Source organism: Mobula birostris, chromosome 2, assembly GCF_030028105.1.
Source record: "Mobula birostris isolate sMobBir1 chromosome 2, sMobBir1.hap1, whole genome shotgun sequence".
Lineage (NCBI taxonomy): Eukaryota > Metazoa > Chordata > Chondrichthyes > Myliobatiformes > Myliobatidae > Mobula > Mobula birostris.
This window is the reverse complement of record NC_092371.1, coordinates 94,432,934-94,453,242: the sequence shown is the minus strand read 5'-3', so window position 1 is coordinate 94,453,242 and position 20,309 is coordinate 94,432,934. Positions and strand designations below refer to the sequence as shown.

Here is a 20,309-nt window from a genome sequence, read left to right as displayed (position 1 = left end):
GCCCGAAGAGCCTGTCACCATGCTGTGACTCTGAAAATATAAACCTAAACATTTATTGACCTATTTTGCATACACTCTTGTGACTGAGGCTCTACAACCAGATTCAGAGCCAACACTACCTTGATAAAGAAACTTCTTTGTTTCTGTCTTAAATGACTGAGAGTGTAGATGAGATTATGATGAAACTGGCTCCTGATAGAAATTCCAGCAGGGGAAATGGAATCTCCGTGTCTACCATGAGAACTTTGTATGAATCACAGAGATATTTTTTCTTTTTCCTAACATCAAAAGGGTACAGGCCTAACCTGCTTAGTCATTCTTCATGTGACAATCCTACTATACCAGGATCAATCTGGTAAATCTATGTTGGAGATTGGGAGATCGCTTCATTGAACATCTCACTCTGATCACCAGAACAAGCGGGATCTCCCAATGGCTGCCCATTTTAATTCCACTTCCCAATCCCATTCCGATATGTCCATCCATGGCCTCCTCCACTGCCGTGATGAGGCCACACTTAGGTTGCAGGAACAACACCTTATATTCTATTTGGGCAACCTCCAACCTGATGGCATGAACATTGATTTCTCAAACTTCCAGTATTGCCCCCCCCTTCACTATTCCCCATCCACTTTTCCCTCTCTCAGCTTATCTCATTGCCCATCCATCGCCTCCCTTTGGTGCTCCTCCCCCCACTTTTTCTTTCTTCCATGGCCGACCGTCCCTTTCACCAATCAACTTCCCAGTTTTTACTTCATCCCTCCCCCTCCAAGTTTCACCTATTGCCTGGCGTTCCTATCTCTCCTCCCCCCACCTTTTAAATCTACTCCTCATTTTTTTTTCTCCAGTCCTGCTGAATGGTTTTGGTCTGAAATGACAACTGTACTTTTTTCCCATCAATGCTACCTGGCCTGCTGAGTTCCTCCAGCATTTTGTGTGTGTCGCTCCTTAAATCAATTTGACTTTATAAATAGAGCTTTCAATTAGTACCAAACTTAAGACTCTTAAGAAATCCCTTTCTTTTGTAAAATCACCTATCATTAAACACTTACAGATGGTGCTTCCCTCGCCAATCTTTGCAGAGGGCAAGTCATTTCTTTTCAATTCTTTCAGCAAAGATGCTTCAAATGCCAGGGCTGCTACTCTGAAGAAGAATTCCCTCACATTTTCACCTGTGGAGATAACGTACTGTAACTTTATTCCAATCTGAGGTATTCCTAATTTTATCCCCTTTCAATCTACTGCATGCCAGCTCTGTGGTGTTTAATTATTTCATAAAAATGATTTGTCATTCATGGTGGTTTATAAAATTGTAATACATCTAATGCATTTCAAATACTTATACATTCACATTATTGAGAAATTACAAAAAACTAGATTATTTCATCTTAAGTAAAATTTATTGTGACAATTTCTGATATAGACATGAAATAAATTAACTCCATTGCATCTGCCTGATCATATTGGTAAATTGTGATCCTTTCCATGATAAATCATTCCTGCCCCAGCTTTTCGTCATATGCAACTTTGCATGCAGGGCAAGGAACAGTATTCCAATAACTCCATTCTCAATGGTAGTCACCTTCTTTGTATTTTCTCTATCAGCACTGAATTTTCCCTAAGACATGCTCATACTGTCAAAAATGGGAGCACAACGGGAGACCATTCCAGGCATTCCATTTATTTTTTGGAAAGAGCTATCCAATTAGCCACACTCATCTACTCCTTTGCCACAATCCTGCAAGGCTTTCTCTTTTAGTATTTCAGGCATGTTCACCTCTGCAACATCAGCAACATTATCAGCTGCTAAATCTCAATTCATGCTATTAATTCTGGTCTGGGCTCTTGCTCAACCTTACTCACCACTAATAGCCATGCTTTTAGCATTAGTGACTTAACTGACAATGAAATACGAGTTGGCCAATCCACACCAGGTGAGCATGAAAAGAGCGACTTTTTAAATCAGGGCTGCAATCAAGATTTCAAAGACAGAGTTTTGGGGTAGATTCTCATAGTTGAGGAGCGACCAATGAACAAGAGGCATTCCGTAAGAAGAGCTAACTTTCAGTCAGGTCCGTATTCAAGATTTTAAAAAGCAGAGCTTCAAGCCAGTTTTCTCTGAGTTGGGCGGTGATCGTGATTTCAAAGGCAGAGTTTTACAGCAGATTCTCTGAGTTGCGTAGTGACCAATCTGCAAGAGGGATTCTTTAGAAAGGGCCAATAAAAATAGCACAGGTGCAAACGGAGTGGCCATTCTTGGAGCAGCCTTTGTTTTTGAGTGCCAGGCTTTAGAGTGGCTTTTACTCATCAGGTTCAGGCAATATCAGGCTTGGGTGATGTAGACTGCCTTGTAAGTTACTCTGTCTGTGTTCTTAATTGTTTATTCCTCATCTATTATCGCCTAGTATAGTGAGAATAAGCCTGGGAGAACTCCAGTCTCCTGAATAAACACATCTGCACCAGATGCACCAAGCTGCAGGTCCTGAGAGAACGTATTAAGGAACTGGAGTTGCAGCTCAATGACCTTAAGCTCACACAAGAGAATGAGGTTGTCGACAGGAGCTACAGTGAGGTAGTCACCCCAAGGTTGCATATTGGCACCAATGGCATAGACAGACAAGGTGAAGGAGTCCTGAGGAGAGATTTTAGGGAACCAGGTAGAAAGCTGAGAAACAGAACAATTGGGATTGTAATCTCTGGATTGCTGCCTGTGCCACATGCCAGTGAAGGTAAAATAGGATGACTTGGCAGATGAACAGGTGACTGAGGAACTGGTGTAGCCGGCAGGGGTTCGGATTTATGGATTACTGGGATCTCTTCTGGGGAAGTTATGACTTGTACAAAAGGGACGGGTTACACCTGATCCCAAGGGGGTCCAATATACTTGTAGGCAGGTTGGCTAGAGTTGTTTGGGTTGGTTTAAACTAATTTGGCAGGGGAATAGGAGCTGGAGTGATAGTGCTGGCGATGAGGTAGTTGGTTTACAAACAGAGGCAATGTGTAGTGAGACTCCCAGCAAGGAGAGGCCGATGATAGGGCAAAATTGCAGTCAATAGCATGAGTTCCAATGTAAAATGCAGACAAAATTGAAAAGGGTGAATACAGGGCTAAAGGTGTTATATTTGAATGTGTGCAGAATACGGAATAAGGTTGATGAGTGTTGCACAGTTACAGATTGGCAAGTATGTTGTTGTAGGCAACATTGAATCATGGCTGAAAGAATGTCCAGGATATACACTGTATTAAAAGAGTAGGCACGAAGGCAGAGGGGGTGGCGTGGCTCTGTTTGTAAAAAACTATTAGAAAGAGGTGACATAGGGTCAGAAGGTATGGAATCGTCGTGGATAGAGCTAAGGAATTGCAATGGTAAAAAGATCCTTATTGGAGTTGTATACAGAAAATGTATGCCAAAAGGGCCACGTTACAATAGTCATGGGGGTATTCAATATGCGGGCAGATTGGGAAAATCAGGTTGGTGTTGGATCCAGGTGGGGGAGTTTCAAGAATACCTATGAGATGGCTTTCTGGAGCAGCTTGAATAGTTGACCCACTGGAGGATCAGCTATTCTGAATTGGGTGTTGTGCAATGAACTGGAATTGATTAGAGAGCTTAAGGTAAAAGAACACTTGGGGGAAAGTCAGCATTATATCATCAGATTAACTTTTAAATTAGAGACACAGAACCTAAAGTTAGATATATCAGTATTATTGTGGAGTAAGGGGAATTACAGAGACATGAAAGAGGAGATGGCAGAATTGATTGGAAAAGAATACTGGCAGGGATGTCGGCAGAGCAGCAATGGCTGGAATTTCTGGAAGCAATTCTGAAGGCATGGGATATATACATCCCAAAGAGGAAGAAACATTCTAAAGGCAAGATGACACAACTATGGCTAACAAGAGAAGTCAAAGTCAACATAAAGGCCAAAGGGAGGGCATATTATAGAACAAAAATTGGCAGGAAGTTAGAGGATTGGGAAGCTTTTAAATACCAACATAAGGCAACTGAAAAGTTATTAGAAGGTAAAGATAGAATACGAAAGAAAGTTAACCAATAATATTAAAGAGGATACCAAAAGAGAGGCTAGCATGTATATTGGACCACTGGAAAACGATGCTGGAGAGGTAGTAAGACCATAAGACATAGGAGCAGAATTAGGCAATTCAGCCCATTAAGACTGCTGTGCCATTCCATCATGCTGATCCTGGATCCCACTCAACCCCATACACCTGCCTTCTCATGATATCCTTTGATGCCCTGACCGATCAGGAAATGATCAATTTCTGCCTCAATATACCCATAGACTCGGCTGCCACCACAGTTTGTGGCAGAGCATTCCACAAACTTACTGGCAGTAATAGGGAACAAGGTAATGATGGACAAACTGAATAAGAGTTTTGCATCAGTCTTCACTGTGGAAGATACTAGCAGTATGGTGGAAGTTCTAGATATCAGGGATCATATAGTGTGTGAAGTTACCATTACTAGGGAGAAGGTTCTTAGGAAACTGAAAAGTCTGAAGGTAGATAAGTCACCTGGACCAGTTGGTGTACACCCCAGGGTTCTGAAAGAGGTGGCTGAAAAGATTGTGGAGGCATTAGTAATGATCTTTCAAGAATCACTAGATTCTGGAATGGTTCCAGAATACTGGAGAATTGTAAATTTCCCTCCACTCTTCAAGGAGGGAGAGAAGCAGAAGGAAGGTCAGATAGTCTGACCTCAGTGGTTGGGAAGATGTTGGAGTCAATTCAGGGTTTTTGGAGGCACGTGATAAAATTGCAAATGTCACTTAACTCTTCAAGAAGGGAGGGAGGCCAGTTAGTTGGACCTCACTGGTTGGAAAGATATTGGAGTCGATTGTTTAGGATGTGGTCTTGGGATACTTGGGGGCACATGATAAAATAGGCAGTAGAAATGGTTTCCTCAAGGGAAAATCTTGCCTGACAAATATGTTGAAATTCTTTGAAGAAATAACAAGCAGGATAGACAAAGGAGAATTGTGTACTTGGATTTTCAGAAGGCCAAGATGCCACGCGTGAAGCTGCTTAACAAGCTATGAGTCCATGGTATTACTGGAAAGGTTCTAGCATGGATAAAGCAGTGGCTGATTGGCAGGAAGCAAAGAGTGGGAATAAAGGGAGCCTTTGTTGGCTGTCGGTGACTAGTGGTGTTCCAAAGGGGTCTGTGTTGGGACTTGAATTGACTTTATTACTTACATCCTTACACGAGGTGTAAAAATCTTTTTGTTGCATTTCCGTCTAAATGTGCAATGTGCAATTTATAGTCATTTAATAACTAGTATGTACAATAGGGCAGTCAATATAACATACAAATACAATTGTATCAGCCTGAATTAATCAGTTTGATGGCCTGTTGGAAGAAGCTGTCCTGAACCTGTTGGTCCTGGCTATTATGCTGTGGTATCGTTTCCCGGATGGCAGCAGCTGGAAAAGTTAGTGACTGGGGTGACTCGGGTCTCCAACAATCCTTCGGGCCCTTTTTACACACCTGTCTTTGTAAGTGTCCTGAATAGTGGGAAGTTCACATTTACAGATGCACTGGGCTGTCTGCACCACTCTCTGCAGAATCCTGCGATTGAGGGAAGCACAGTTCCCATACCAGGCAGTGATACAGCCAGTCAGGTGCTCTCAATTGTGCCCCTGTAGAAAGTTCTTAGGATTTGGGGGTCCATACCAACCATCTGAGGTGAAAGAGGTGCTGTTGTGCTTTCTTCACCACACAGTCGGTATATACAGACTGCATGAGATCCTTGGTGAAGTGTATGCCGAGGAACTTAAAGCTGTTCATCCTCTCAATCCCAGATCCATTGAAGTCAATAGGGGTTAGCCTATCTCCATTTCTCCTGTAGTCCACAACCAGCTCCTTAGTTTTTGTGACATTGAGGGAGAAGTTGTTTTCTTGACACCACTGTGTCAGGGTGATGACTTCTCCGTAGGCTGCCTCATTATTATTTGAGATTAGGCCAATCAATGTAGTATCGTCAGCAAATTTAATTACCAGACTGAAGCTGTGGGTGGCAACACAGTCATGGATATACAGAGAGTAAAGGAGGGGGCTTAGGACACAGCACTGATGGATACCTGTGTTGAGGGTCAGGGGGACAGAGGTGAGTGAGCCCCACTCTTACCACCTGCTGGCGATCTGACAGGAAAAAATGGATCAACCATGATGAAACGGCGGAGCGGACTCGGTAGGCCAAATGGTCTAATTTTGCTACTAAATCTAATGGACTTATAAGTAAAGAATGTTCTTTAAAGTTCAAACTATTATTCTCAGAATTCTGAATGCCTCAACTTTTCCATAGAGGTAATTTCTGGACCAATCAATCCCAATTTATATGCACTTTTCTAATTCTAGCCTTTGTCTTAACTTTGACTTTATTCATTCTTTCAATGTGAGGAAATTATTATTCCTAAAGAATAATATTTGTAATGATTCAGTGCTGGAAGATGAGGAAGGTTAATAAGCAATTAGTATTAATAATATAGATGAACTTGTTCAGAAATTTCTCCAATATCATCTCTTGGAGAAAAATGAAAAATTGCATTCTGTTCTAGATTAAATTGACGACTTGAATCATTACTCTTCTTCAATTATTGATATAAATTATTGCACAGGGAGTTTAAGTACTACTGTGCAGGCATAGATACTCATCTGATGTGATGTAAAATCTAATAATATGTACAGGTCATATATTCATGAGAGCAACATTATTCTAAAACCACGAATTCTATTCGTTAATCATAAATTCAGAAGGCTGAGCCCTAACCCACATTCAGTCTCACGAATACACGTGTTTGTTGACCTACACTGATTTCCAGTATAGCAACCCTTTAAGTTTACAATTGGTGTTCAATTCTCCTCCAGAGCTTTTCCTCTCTGACTTTATAATTTGTACCTCCATGATTTCTGCTTCCACCAGTTTTGGCCTACACTACATTTTGATTTTCATTTGCCCTGAGAGCATGCTTTTGAACCTCCTCTGGACCCTCTCCAATGCTAGCACATTCTTTCTTAAATGTGGAATCCAAAACTGCTCACAATACTCCAAATGTGGTCTTGCCTCAGCATTATATTCTTGCTTTTATAGTCTTGTCCTCCTGAACTGAATGCTCACATTGCACTTGCCTTTCTTACTATCAACTCAACCTGCATGTTAACATTTAGGGAATCCTACACTAGGATTCCCAAATCCCCTTGCACCTCCAATTTCTGAATTTGCTCTGTGTTTAGAAAATAGTTTACTACACTATATTCCACCTGCCACTTCTTTGCCATTCTCCTAATCTGTCCAAGTCCTTCTGCAGACTTCCCGCTTCCTAATATTACCTGTCCCTCCACCTATCACCTGCAAACTTGGCCACCTCAAAGGGTTAGGATGCAATTGGGCAATAATATGACAAACCAGCAAAAGCATGGTTCCAGAGTGTCAAAATAATGAGCCTCACACGTGTGTATAACATTGGCAGAGTTTGTGAGGGATACAGGCAGGAACCCAGCCTCAGCTTGCAATGAGCCTCACATGTGTACAACAGAGACAGAGTTGCAGAGGGATACTGGCAGGAACCCAGCATCAGCTTGCAATGAGTCATTCAAAGGCACTCTCTGATTGACTGAAAAGAACACAGCTTTTAATAATCAGGGAGAAAGACATTTAGTGACACAATGTTCTTTTGGGGATTACATTATACAGTTACTGAGCACCAGTCATGTAATTTATCAATTAATTTAATTTCAATGCAAGCACATAACATTTTCCATTTCTTGTATGCTGAACTTACTCTGTCCAAATATGCGTTAATTTCCTTTAAAATAATTTACTTCGGCAAAATACTAATAAATAGTTATTTCTGGTTACTTATTCACTTCTGGTAAATAGATAAGAGTATGATGTATAAATAAACCACTGGAAGAAATCTGCCTTGAAGTTGTAAATTAAGAGACTGACATTTTAAAATTTAGAGAAGGGGCATTTGGTAAGAGAGAAGAAAAACATCCAAGGTTTAGGGCTGGTGGTGAATTGGGGTGGAAAAGAGTGGTCTATAAATTGGCTCCGGATCTTGCCTACTCTTACCCCGACTTGGAGTGCTAAGGACAAATGTTGGAGATTCCAGCCAGTTCAGGAAGAAAGCAAGTGATCATCGAACATTCATAGATGAGTAATTCATGAATGTCTCCTACAATAACCTAGATAGAAGAACAATGGAACCCTCAGAGAAATGGTATAAAACTGGGCTCCTGAAGTTTATTTTATTTTTATTTTTTTATTTAGAAATACAGTGCAGAATAGGCCCTTTGAGCTGTACTGCCACACAATCCATGACAATCCCAGTTTAGTTCTAAACTAATCACTGGGCAATTTACAATGACTTTGGACTGTGGGAGGAACCTGGTGGACCTGGAGAAAACCTATGCATAGAGGGTGTGGAATGGGCTGCTGGTGATGGCGGTGGAGGCAAATATGATAGGGTCTTTTAAGAGACTCCTAGATAGGTACATGGAGCTTAGAAAAATAGAGGGCTATGGGTAACCCTAGACAATTTCTAAGGACGTGTTTGGCACAGCTTTGTGGGCCGAAGGGCCTGTATTGTGCTGCAGGTTTTCTATGTTTCTATTTCACAGGGAAGAGGTACAGGGACTCCATACAGAGGACGCCAGGATTGAACTCTGAACTCTAACACCCTGAGATGTACGAGCCTGATTGAATTTTTTGAGGATGTGACTAAACACATTGATGAAGGAAAAGCAGTAGGTGTAGTGTATATGGATTTCAGCAAGACATTTGACAAGGTACCCCATGCAAGGCTTATTGAGAAAGTAAGGAGGTATGGGATCCAAGGGGACATTGCTTTGTGGATCCAGAATTGGCTTGCCCACAGAAGGCAAAGAGTGGTTGTAGATGGATTATATTCTGTATGGAGGTCAGTCACCAGTGGAGTGCCTTGGATCTGTTCTGGGACCTTTCTCCTCATGATTTTTATAAATGACCTGGATGAGGAAGTGCAGGGATGGGTTAGTAAGTTTGCTGAGGACACAAAGGTTGGAGATGTTGTGGATAGTGTGGAGGACTGTCAGAGTTTACAGCGGGATATTGATAGGATGCAAAACTGGGCTGATAAGTGGCAGATGGAGTTCAACCCAGGTAAGTGTGAAGTGTTTCATTTTGGTAGGTCAAATATGATGACATAATATAGTATTAATGGTAAGACTCTTGGCAGTGTGGAGGATCAGAGGGATCTTGGGGTCCGAGTCCATAGGACACTCAAAGCAGCTGCACAGGTTGACTCTGTGGTTAAGAAAGCGACTGTGTATTGGCCTTCATCAATCGTGGAATTGAATTTAGGAGCCGAAAGGTAATATTGCAGCTATATAGGACCCTGGTCAGACCCCACTTGGAGTACTGTGCTCAGTTCTGGTTGCCTCACTACAGGAAGGATGTGGAAGCCATAGAAAGGGTGCAGAGGAGATTTACAAGGATATTGCCTGGATTAGGGAGCACGTCTTATGAGAATAGGTTGAGTGAACTCGGCCTTTTCTCCTTGGAGTGACGGAGGATGAGAGGTGACCTGATAGAGGTGTATAAAATGATGAAAAGCATTGATCGTGTGGATAGTCAGAGGCTTTTTCCCAGGGCTGAAATGGTTGCCACAAGAGGACACAGGTTTAAAGTGCTAGAGAGTAGGTACAGAAGAGATGTCAGGGGCAAGTTTTTTTTACTCAGAGTGGTGAGTGCATGGAATGGGCTGCCAGCAACGGTGGTGGAGGCAGATACGATAGGGTCTTTTAAGAGACTTTTGGATAGGTACGTGGAGCTTAGAAAAATAGAGGGCTATGGGTAACCCTAGTAATTTCGAATGTAGGGACATGTTCGGCACAACTTTGTAGGTCGAAGGGCCTGTATTGTGCTGTAGGTTTTCTATGTTTCTATTATTTAAATTTAAGAGACCAGCGAAAGATGACCTGAGAGGTAGAGTAGGATTATAAAATGTAAACAACTCTGGGATATACTCTGGTCCCAGACTATGAAGAGCTTTAAAACAATTAAGAAAAATTTTAAATTAATTTTAAAAGATACAGGAAGAAATGCAGAATAGCTAGGACAGGAGTGATAAGTTCTCTCATCCTGGTTTTAGTTATTTCTAGTATTTAGATCTATTTGTGTGAGAGAGAGAGAATGAACGTTTGTGAGGGTGTACGGTTTGTGGCAGCATGCAGGTGTGTGTGACAGAAACTGCGCTCACCGTTCCTCAGTGCAGAGGTGTAGCAGCAGTTGCTTACCAAACACTCACCTGTTTTAGAAGACACAGACCAATACTCTGCTTGCATCTCATTCGCTACTTTAATAGCATCAGCTTCTGTTCTGTCACATTCAGCCTGGGACTGTTTGATAAACACACAAAGTTAGAGTGCTGGATTTCTGAATGCTGCAGCTTTTATACTTCCACAGCTACCAGAGCTTAATCATCTTCCACAATCAATGTGAAGTGCACTTTTGCTTAGATATGAAAATTGCCTCAAGAGCTCAAACTTCTGATGCTTACCAGAAGAAAAAAAAAGTATAATGGGCAATAGTTTAGCATACCAGAATCTTCTTTACAATGAACTGTAATGAAATAAATTAGATTAGTACACTTCCAATTATCAATATAATATGCATGACCACATTTACAGCATTATAATAGAAATTGCATCTTATGATTCGATTTTTGCCACACCAACTAAGATTTTAAGATGGATAAAAGAATAGAATTGTTAAGTGATTTACATTACTTTGCAAAATTATTTTTTCATTAGTTACAGTATTCAGTTATTCTTCCCGGGAGCTCAGTGAGGTATAATTGATCTAGAATAAAAACAGAACATATAGGAAACACTCGGCAGGTCACTCAGTCCTTGTGGGGAGAGACAGAGAGGAGAGGTTTCAATTTGAAGTGGTCTCACCAGAGTAAAGATCTAGGGAGGTCAGTTGAGCCAAGGATGACTAAAGAACTAAGCAAATTAAAGTGCGGCAGGCCTGGATAGAATTAAGAAGGGAACTTTGATTTTCTAAGGATAATGAAATCCTTCTCTTTCTGATGAAAGATCTTTGACCTAAAATGTTAATTTTGTTTCTCTCTCAACAAATCCTGCCTGATCTGTTGAGTATTTCCAGCATTTTCTTTTGTAGTTTCAGACTTTCAATATATGCATTTTTTTATTTTCAAAGATTTCAATGAACATTGAATGAAGTAGAATCACTTTAGGGAAAATATAAAATGCTTGGACAGGCTACAGAAGAGATTTTTATAATATTCATTTATAGCAGAGGTTCCCAACCTGGGCTCCATGGACCCTTTGCTTAATGGTAGGTGTCAATGGCTTAAAGATGCTGATTTACAGCATGACATTATTTATTTCTCATCCTTTTGATCACATTATTATTCCATCCCCGGCGCTAAGGTGCCTTCCTGAACCTTTAGTTTGGGGACTTGCACAGTGCTGGTAGACAAGGTTTCCAGCATCTTGATCCAGAGACGATGAGAAACAGCAAAAGATTTCTAGGTCAGGATGATTAGCAACCTGGAGGGAAACTTGCAGGAAGGTGCAAGCCATTCCTATGTGTTTTTTGCTCTGGACATTGTTTGCAGGTTTCTGTAAACTAAGAGAAATGTTTCAATGTTAAAATATGAACAATTCCATGAAAGGCCACTTGTAGTCATTCCACTAAGGTAGATCTTGCTACCAGACTGCAGTCTATAAGCTCTTATGGCCAAGGTATGATCAACCAAATCCAAACCTTTAAAGGACTTCGTAACCCATGTGAACAGAACCAGCCATCCCACACCAATCAGTCTGGAGGTTTGTTAATGAGCTGCACAGAGTCTGAACCAGAACTGTGATCAATGAATGATGGAATATAATGTAGGGAAGTGTATGGTCATGCACTTTCATAGAAGGAATAAAGGAGTAAACTGTTTTCTAAATGGGGAGAAGATTCTAAACCCTGAGGTGCAAAGGGTCTTAGAGTTAACTTACAGGTTGAGTTGGCAATAAGGAAGGCAAATGCAATGTTAGCATTCATTTTGAGGTGATTAACACGTAAAAGCAAGAAGGTAATGCTAAGGCTTTATAAGGCATTGGTCAGAGAGCACTTGTAGTACTGTGAGCAGTTTTGGACATCTTATCCAAGAAAAGATGTGCTGGCATTGGAGAAGTTCCAGAGGAGGATCACGGGAATGATCCTGGGAATGACAATATTAACATATGAGGAGCAATTGTTGGCTCTGGGCCTGTACTCGCTGGACAGGGGATCTTATTGAAACCTATCAAATATTGAAAGGTCTGGATAGAGGTCTATGGAGAGTCTAGGACCGAAGGACACAGGCTCAGAATAAAGAAGCATTCATTTAGAACGGACATAAGAAGGAATTTCTTTAGCCTGAGAGTGGTGAATCTGTGGAACTAAATGCCACAGATGTCTATGGAGGCCAAGTCATTGGGTATACTTCAAGCAGAGGTTGAGAGGTTCTTGATTAGTCAGGGCATCAAAGGGTATGTGGAGAAGGCAGGAGAATGGGGCTGAGAGGGATAATAATTCAGCCATGATGGAATGGCAGAGCAGACTTGATGGGCCAAATGGCCTAATCTTGCTCCTATCTTAGGGACTAACATTTACTTGGGTACAAAAACAGAATGCAGGGGAATAAAAGATTGGTTCATGAAATAAAGAGAGAAAACATATTATCTGAATGATTAAGAAATGAGATTACACAGTTGTGAAAATGAATTTTTATTATCCCAGTGGATGCCTGGCAGTAACTGGTTAGAAATGTTACCTGTCATGCAAATACATAAAACTCAAACTATTCTGTGTTTGCAAATGGTAAATCAGATGGTAAATGCTACTTCTCAGTAAACTTCCAGAGAAAGATGTATTGCTGCTTCTGCATATCTTGGTTATTTTGTACATGTGTGCTTAGCAGCCCATCTGTCCAACTTACACATAAATAAATGTGTGCACCACATTATTTCAAAGCAAAATTCCTGGGGTACTGCTGTGAACCCCTAATGCATGCTACGAATAAATAAATAAATATATCATGGGGGATTTCAGTACGTAGGTAGATTGGGAAAATCAGGTTGGTGCTGGATTCCAGGAAGGAGAATTTCTAGAGTGCCTACAAGATGGGGTTTTAGAGCAGCTTGTGGTTGACCCCACTGGGGGATCAGCTATTCTGGACTGGGTGTTGTACAATGAACCAGAATTGATTAGAAAGATTACGGTAAAAGAAACCTTAGGGAAAAGAGATCAGAATATGATCAGATCTACCCTGAACTTTGAGAGGGAAAAGCTAAAGTCAGGTGTATCAGTATTACAGTGGAGTAAAGGGAATTACAAAGGCACAAGAGAAGTGGTAGCCAGAAATGACTGGGAAAGATCACTGGCAGGGATGACGGTAGAGCAGCAATGACTGGAACTTCTGGAAGCAATTCAGAAGGCACAGAATATATACATCCCAAAGAGGAAGAAGTATTTAAAGGCAAGGTGACACAACCATGGCTAACAAAAATAGTCAAAGCCAACATAAAAGCCAAAGAGAGAGCATATAACAGAGCAAATGTTAGTGGGAAGTTAGAGGATTGGTAAGTTTTTAAAACCAACAGGAGGCAACTGATAAGTCATTAAGAAGGTAAAGATGAAATATGAAAGAGTATTAAAAAGGATACCAATAGTTTGTTCAGATAAATAAAGTATAAAAGAGAGCTAAGTGTGGATCTCAGACTGCTGGAAAACAATGCCGGAGAGATAGTAAAAGGGAAATGGCACATGAACTGAATAAGTATTTTGCGTCAGTCTTCACTGTGGAAGACATTAGCAGTATGGTGGAAGTTCTAGGTGGCAGGGATCATGAAGTGTGTGAAGTTGCCACATACTAGAGAGAAGGTTTTTGGTAAACTGAAAGGTCTGAAGGTAGATAAGTCACCTGCACCAAATGGTGTACACCCCAGGGTTATGAAAGAGGTGGCTGAAGAGATTGTAGAGGCATTTTTAATGATCTTTCAAGAATCACTAGATTCTGGAATGGTTCCAGAAGACTGGAAAATTGCAAATGTCACTCCACACTTCAGGAAGAGAGAGAAGCAGAAGAAAGGAAACTATAGGCCAGTTAGTCTGACCTCAGTGGTTGGGAAGATGTTAAAGTTGATTATTAAGGCTGAGGTCTCAGGGTCCTTGGAGGCACCTGAAAAAATAGGGCACAGTCAGCATGAGACTGCTTAACAAGCTGCGAGCCCATGGTCTTACAGGAAAGATTCTAGCATGGATGAAGCAGTGGCTGATTGTTAGGAGGCAAACAGTGGGAATAAAGGGAGCCTTTTCTTGCTGGATGCTCGTGACGAGTGGTGTTCCACAGGGCTCTGAGCTGGGACTGAATCTCTTTACATTATATGTCAATGATTTGGATAATGGAATGATGCTTTGTTGCAAACTTTGCAGCTGATATGAAGCTAGGTGGAGGGGGCAGGTGGTTTTGAGGAAGTAGAGAGGCTACAGAAAGACAGATTAGGAGAATGGGCAAAGAAATGGAAGATGGAATATAGCGTTGAGAAGGTATGGTCATGCACTTTGGTAAAAGAAATGAAAGGGTCGACTATTTTCTAAATGGAGAGAAAATTCAAAAAGCTCAGGTGCACGATTCTGTAAAGGTCAATTTGCAGTTTGAGTCTGTGGTGAGGAAGACAAATGCAATGTTAGCATTTATTTCAAGAGGATTAGAATATAAAAGCAAAGATGTAATGTTGAGACTTTATAAAGCTCTGGAGAAGCCTTACTTGGAGCATTGTGAGCAGTTTTGGTCCTTATCTTAGAAAGGATGTGCTGAAACTGGAGAAGGTTCAAAGGCGGCTCATAAAAATGATCCTAGGATCTGAATAGCCTCAGAATAGAGAGGTGAACGGAGATGAAGAGGAATTTCGTTAGCCAGAGAGGGGGGAATCTGTGGAATTCGTTGCCACAGGCAGCTGTGGAGGCCAAGTCTTCATATACACTTAAGGCAGAGGGTGATAGACTCTTGATTGGTCAGGGCATGAAGGAATACAGGGAGAAGGCAGGAGATTGGGGTTGAGAAGAAAAATAGATCAGCCATGATGAAATGGCGGAGCCGACTCGATGGGCCAAATGTCCTAATTCTCTTCCTATATTTTATGGTCTTATATATACATAGAAGCCACTTGTGAAATAAGAACTGGTTGACCTGCCTGTTTATGCTTACATTATTTTCACTGATGCATCAATCAATTTCGTCACTGAATCCAAATCAGTGATGGCAGAAATAATTCTGGCAATCAAATTGCATAACCCTCAAAACATAGATGTGATTTCCCATTCCGTTCAATACACTGCTGGCACTGTGCCATCTTTGAGCCCTCATACTAACATAAGCAGAGCTAGCGTTGATAGAATGCAGGGGGACAAATATTGCTATCTGATAGTACTGTTACTTGCATTGCCCAAAAAATTCAAGCAACTATGGAATGTATCATTCCAATGAAAAATTAACCCAACAACCATATGAAATTGAGTAATGAACTTGTGTATGGACATTGATCCCTTAACAGCCTGTCTAGAGACCTTTTTGCTGCTGATGCTTGTCCAGCTGTCTAAGGTTATGTGAACTTCAAAACAGCAGATTGGTGTCAAACCATGATCTGCTTGCTCAGCATAATACAAAGGAACTTATGCTAATACCAATTATGCTTTTAGTAAGACTGCATTTAATATGCTTTGCATCAGGAAGGTATGTACGTCCTGCAGACATCATACTGGAGACCAGCACTTGAGGCACCCAAACAATTATCATCCAAGCCTTCCTTCATATAGCACAAATTAGGAGAATAAACTGTAACTTATTGAATATAAAATTAATTGCTGAGGAAAAAAAATTACTCACTAATAAATCCTTCTTAGATCCAACAAGAAATATGGAATTTAAACCCGGATCATTTTCTTTCAGTGCATCCTCTAACCACTGCCTGCCACAGAAACAAATACTATTAAACTTGAGAAGGTTAGCAAAAGAGGCAAGCAAAGTTTTTTTTAATCAATACTTTTTTTAAACAGTATGCCAAAGCAGTGTAACACAAGATTGAAAGTGTTCGCCCAACAAAAGATTTTTGCAAAGCTAGTAAAAAAAGTCCTCCTCCTTCAAAGAAAGGGGCTCCCTTCCTCTACCATCAACTGCATCTCTTCTATTTCACGCACGCCTGCTTTCACCCCATCCTCCCACCACCCTACAAGGGAAAGGGTTCCTCTTGTCCTCACCTAACACCCTACCAGCCTCTGCGTTCAGCACACAAGTCTCTGGAACTCCCACCATCTCCAACAGAATCTCACCATCAAGCACATCTTTCCAACCCCCCAACTTTCTGCTTTCTGCAGGAGTCACTCCTTACACAACTCTCATCCATTCGTCCCTCCTCGCTGATCTTCCTCCTGGCACTTATCCTTGCAAGTGGAACAAATGCTACACCTGCCCATACATGTGCTCCCTCACTACCATTCAGGGCCCCAAACAGTCCTTCCAGGTGAGGCAACACTTCACCTGTGAGCCTGTTGGGGTCACATACTGTGTTCGGTGCTCCCGGTGTGGCCTCCTGTATATCAGTGAAACCATGACATAGATTGGGAGACCACCACCGAGAACCTACACTCTGTCCTTCAGAAAAAGCGGGATCTTCCAGTGGTCACCCATTTTAATTCCACTTCCCATTCCTATTCCGATATGTCTATCCATGGCCTTCTTCACTGTCGTGATGAGGCCACACTTAGGTTGGAGGAACAACACCTTATATTTCATCCGGGTAGCCTCCAACCTGATGGCATGAGCATTGATTTCTCCAACCTGATGGCATGAGCATTGATTTCTCCAACTTGCGGTAATGTCTACCCCTCACCATTCTGCATCCCCTTTTCCCTCTCTCACATTATCTCCCTGCCTGCTCATTGCCTCTCTCTGGTGCCCCTCCCTGCTTTCTTCCATAGCCTTCTGTCCTCTTCTGTCAGGCTCCCCTTCTCCAGCCCTGTATCTCTTTAACCTATCAACTTCCAAGCTCTTTACTTCATCTCTCCCCCTTCAGGTTTCACCTTGTGTTTCTCCCTTCCCTTCCCCCACCTTTTAAATCTACTCCTCAGCATTTTTTTCCAGTCTTGCCAAAGGGTCTCTGCCAGAAACGTTGGCTATGCTTTTTTCCATAGATGCTGCCTGGCCTGCTAAGTTCCACCAGCATTTTGTGCATATTGTTTGATAAAAGTGATTTTGGATTGCGATGCAATTCAATGCCTAGGCACATAAATGTAAACAATCTTAATTTGTTCTCATTGCAAAATGAGGCACCCCAAATTGACCTGTTGCCATTCAAGATTATGAGAAGAATTAATGAACTGATCAATTCTATCATGGAAACAAATTGACACCAAGTGAGAGGTAGAAGTCAAATAGGACTTTCACCCATTAAAGCCTTGAAAGATAAAAGACTAGAGGTGATTAAAATTGACATTTAAGTTCACTTTACAACATTAGAGAACTCATTAGAGAATTCATAGGCTCTTCAGGCAATCTAGTCCCTCCCAAACTATTATTCTACCTATTCCTATTGACCTGCACCTGGACTATAGCCCTCCATATCCCTCCCATTCATGTACTTTCCAAACCTCTCTTCAATACTGAAATCAAACCACCTCTGCTAACAGCTCATTCCACACTCTCACCACCCTTTGGGTGAAGAAGTTCCCCCTCATGTTTTCCTTAAATATTTCACCTTTCATCTTTATCCCAAGACCTCTAGTTCTAGTTTTACCCTAGTTCAGTGGAAAAAGCCAGCTTGCATTTACCCTGTCTATAGCCCTCATAATTTTGTATAGCTCTATTAAATCTTCCCTCAGTCTCCAATGCTCCAGGGAATAAAGTCCTAGCCTATTCAACTTTTCCGTATAACTCAGGTATGTCGACCAGTGATCATCCTTGTAAATTTTCTCTGTACTTTTCAATCATATTGATATCTTTCCTGTTGGCAGGTGACCAGAAATGCACACAATACTCCAAATTGGGCCTCACAAATTTCTTGTACAACTTCAACATAACGTGCCATCTCCTGTACTGAATACATTGATTTACGAAGACCAATGCGCCGAGATACTGTTGGGTACCGTACAGTTCTGGTTATTCAATATCAACAAAAAGCTGATGCCCTATGGCGGTGGTCCCCAACCACCGGGCCGCAGACCGGTACCGGGCCACAAAGCATGTGCTACCCGGCTGCAAGGAAACAATATGATTTGGCGATATGAGTCAGCTGCACCTTTCCTCATTCCCTGTCACGCGCACTGTTGAGCTTGAACGCACGCGAGGTCATTACCCGTGCGTCATGCATGTCTGCGCGGGAAGAAGATCAACTCCTCGAGCTTGCAAATGACGGTGGGTTGAAAAGTATGTTCGACATAACATCTCTGTCGGCATTCTGGCTCAAAGTCAAGGCTAAATATCCTGAGATAGCCACGAAAGCACTGAAAACGTTGCTTTCATTTCCAACATATCTCTGCAATGAATGGAACGAAAACTAAATTGTGGAATAGACTGGACACAAGGAACACCCTTCGAGTATCGCTGTCTCCCATCACCCCTTGATGCACCGTCTTGTTGCCAGCGAACAATCCCACTGATTCAGCAATATTGGTGCATTGCAATGATTTTATCTGTTCATACGGGGAAAGTATGTGCTGTGTGTTTAATATCCAAACGTTACTTAAAATGTTATGATGCTATTGACTTATAAGTGACTTATATAACCATATAACAATTACAGCACGGAAACAGGCCATCTCTGCCCTTCTAGTCCATGCCGAATGCCACTCTCACCTAGTCCCACCGACCTGCACTCAGCCCATAACCCTCCATTCCTTTCCTGTCCATATACCTACCCAATTTTTCTTAAAATGATAATATCGAACCTGCCTCTACCATTTCTACTGGAAGTTCGTTCAACACTTACTTCAAGTTCCCCTGTCCTCCCCTGATAATCGACTTATCACTATATTCACGCGAGGAAAATATGCGCTGTGTTTAATATTAAATTCGTTAGATAAACCCTTTTAGAAACGAAATTGAGTGTATTAGCCACTTATCACCTATATTCCAGTCGTGATTAACACCCCGCACCCCCCCCACGAACAGAATTGCCAGAAATGACTTTTGGAAAAAAAACCAGCACGTACACGCATGTGCACTGGTGCCCGCGCAAGGCTTCATGGTCATCGTAGTCTTTCTCGGGGTAAACACAACGTACTTGACTGCTAATCTTCTCCGTTGGCAACCCTACCACCCCCCCCACCCCCAACTCCCAGTCGGCCAGTCCACAAAAATATTGTCAATATTAAACCAGTCCGCAGTGCAAAAGAGGTTGGGGACCCCTGCCCTATGGTATCTTTAACGTAGTAAAATCCCCCCAAGAGAGAAACAAATGAGACAGATATTAATGCTGAGAGGATTAGGAGATAATTAAAAGTTTGGCCATTAAAAAAAATGATCTGCAAGCTAACTCTAATCTGAGCTCAAGAACTATAATGTTCAACAATGATATTTAGATTTAGATACAGAAGAGTGAAATTGAAGCCACAACAAATTTTCAACCACGATGCTGCCAGACAAAGTAACCACACAAAGGGAAGGAAATTAAATCAACATAGCCAACAAATACAAATAGGGATATTTTTAAGTTTGCCACAATCAATATTAACTATCCTGAGATCCTGAGTCAAGTAGCATTGTGCTTGTGTTTGTGCTTTCTTTCATTCATTGCCCTGTCTTGTCCTGAGCCTGCATGAAGGCTGCAGGTTGTGGGCACCTTTAACCAAATCCAAAAGCCAGCTTCATCAGTATTATTTACATTTTTTTACTCATCAAAGAAACTGACTTGTCCACCCAAAGTAGTGTCCGCATTTCCCACATTGTCTTCGTAAGCTAGTTCAGAACCCATAAAATCAGAGTGAAACCAAGTAATTCTTAATTGTGAAGAAATTCCTAAGAAGGAGACTTGTTACAGGTCACCTGTGAAAATACTGATCAATTAAGATTTATAGTAAGTGCAGTTAACATACTATGCATTGAAGTAAATAAGAATTAATGAAAGGACCATATATATTGATGATAAACCAAGACTTACTTTGTGTGTTCCAGGGTCTTTATGTCAGCCAGGTCAAAGGCTATTATAATGACTGGAAGTACAAATTTAGAACAGTATTGAAACATCATAT

General features: G+C 41.4%; 1 protein-coding gene across 2 annotated transcripts in view; it reads right to left on the bottom strand.

Annotated features, from left to right (window-relative positions):
• The window catches only part of rab36 (RAB36, member RAS oncogene family), a 78,084-nt gene that overhangs the window by 7,646 nt on the left and 50,129 nt on the right, over positions 1-20,309 (bottom strand). Inside the window, exons 6-9 of one of the 2 annotated variants that reach the window (XM_072277537.1) lie at positions 20,219-20,270; positions 15,952-16,033; positions 10,312-10,402; positions 1,053-1,172 (exon numbers count right to left, since the gene is read on the bottom strand). In XM_072277537.1, coding sequence (XP_072133638.1) covers positions 1,053-1,172; positions 10,312-10,402; positions 15,952-16,033; positions 20,219-20,270 — 345 coding nt within the window. The remainder of the gene's footprint in view (positions 1-1,052; positions 1,173-10,311; positions 10,403-15,951; positions 16,034-20,218; positions 20,271-20,309) is intronic. The other variant, XM_072277543.1, reaches the window with a different exon arrangement.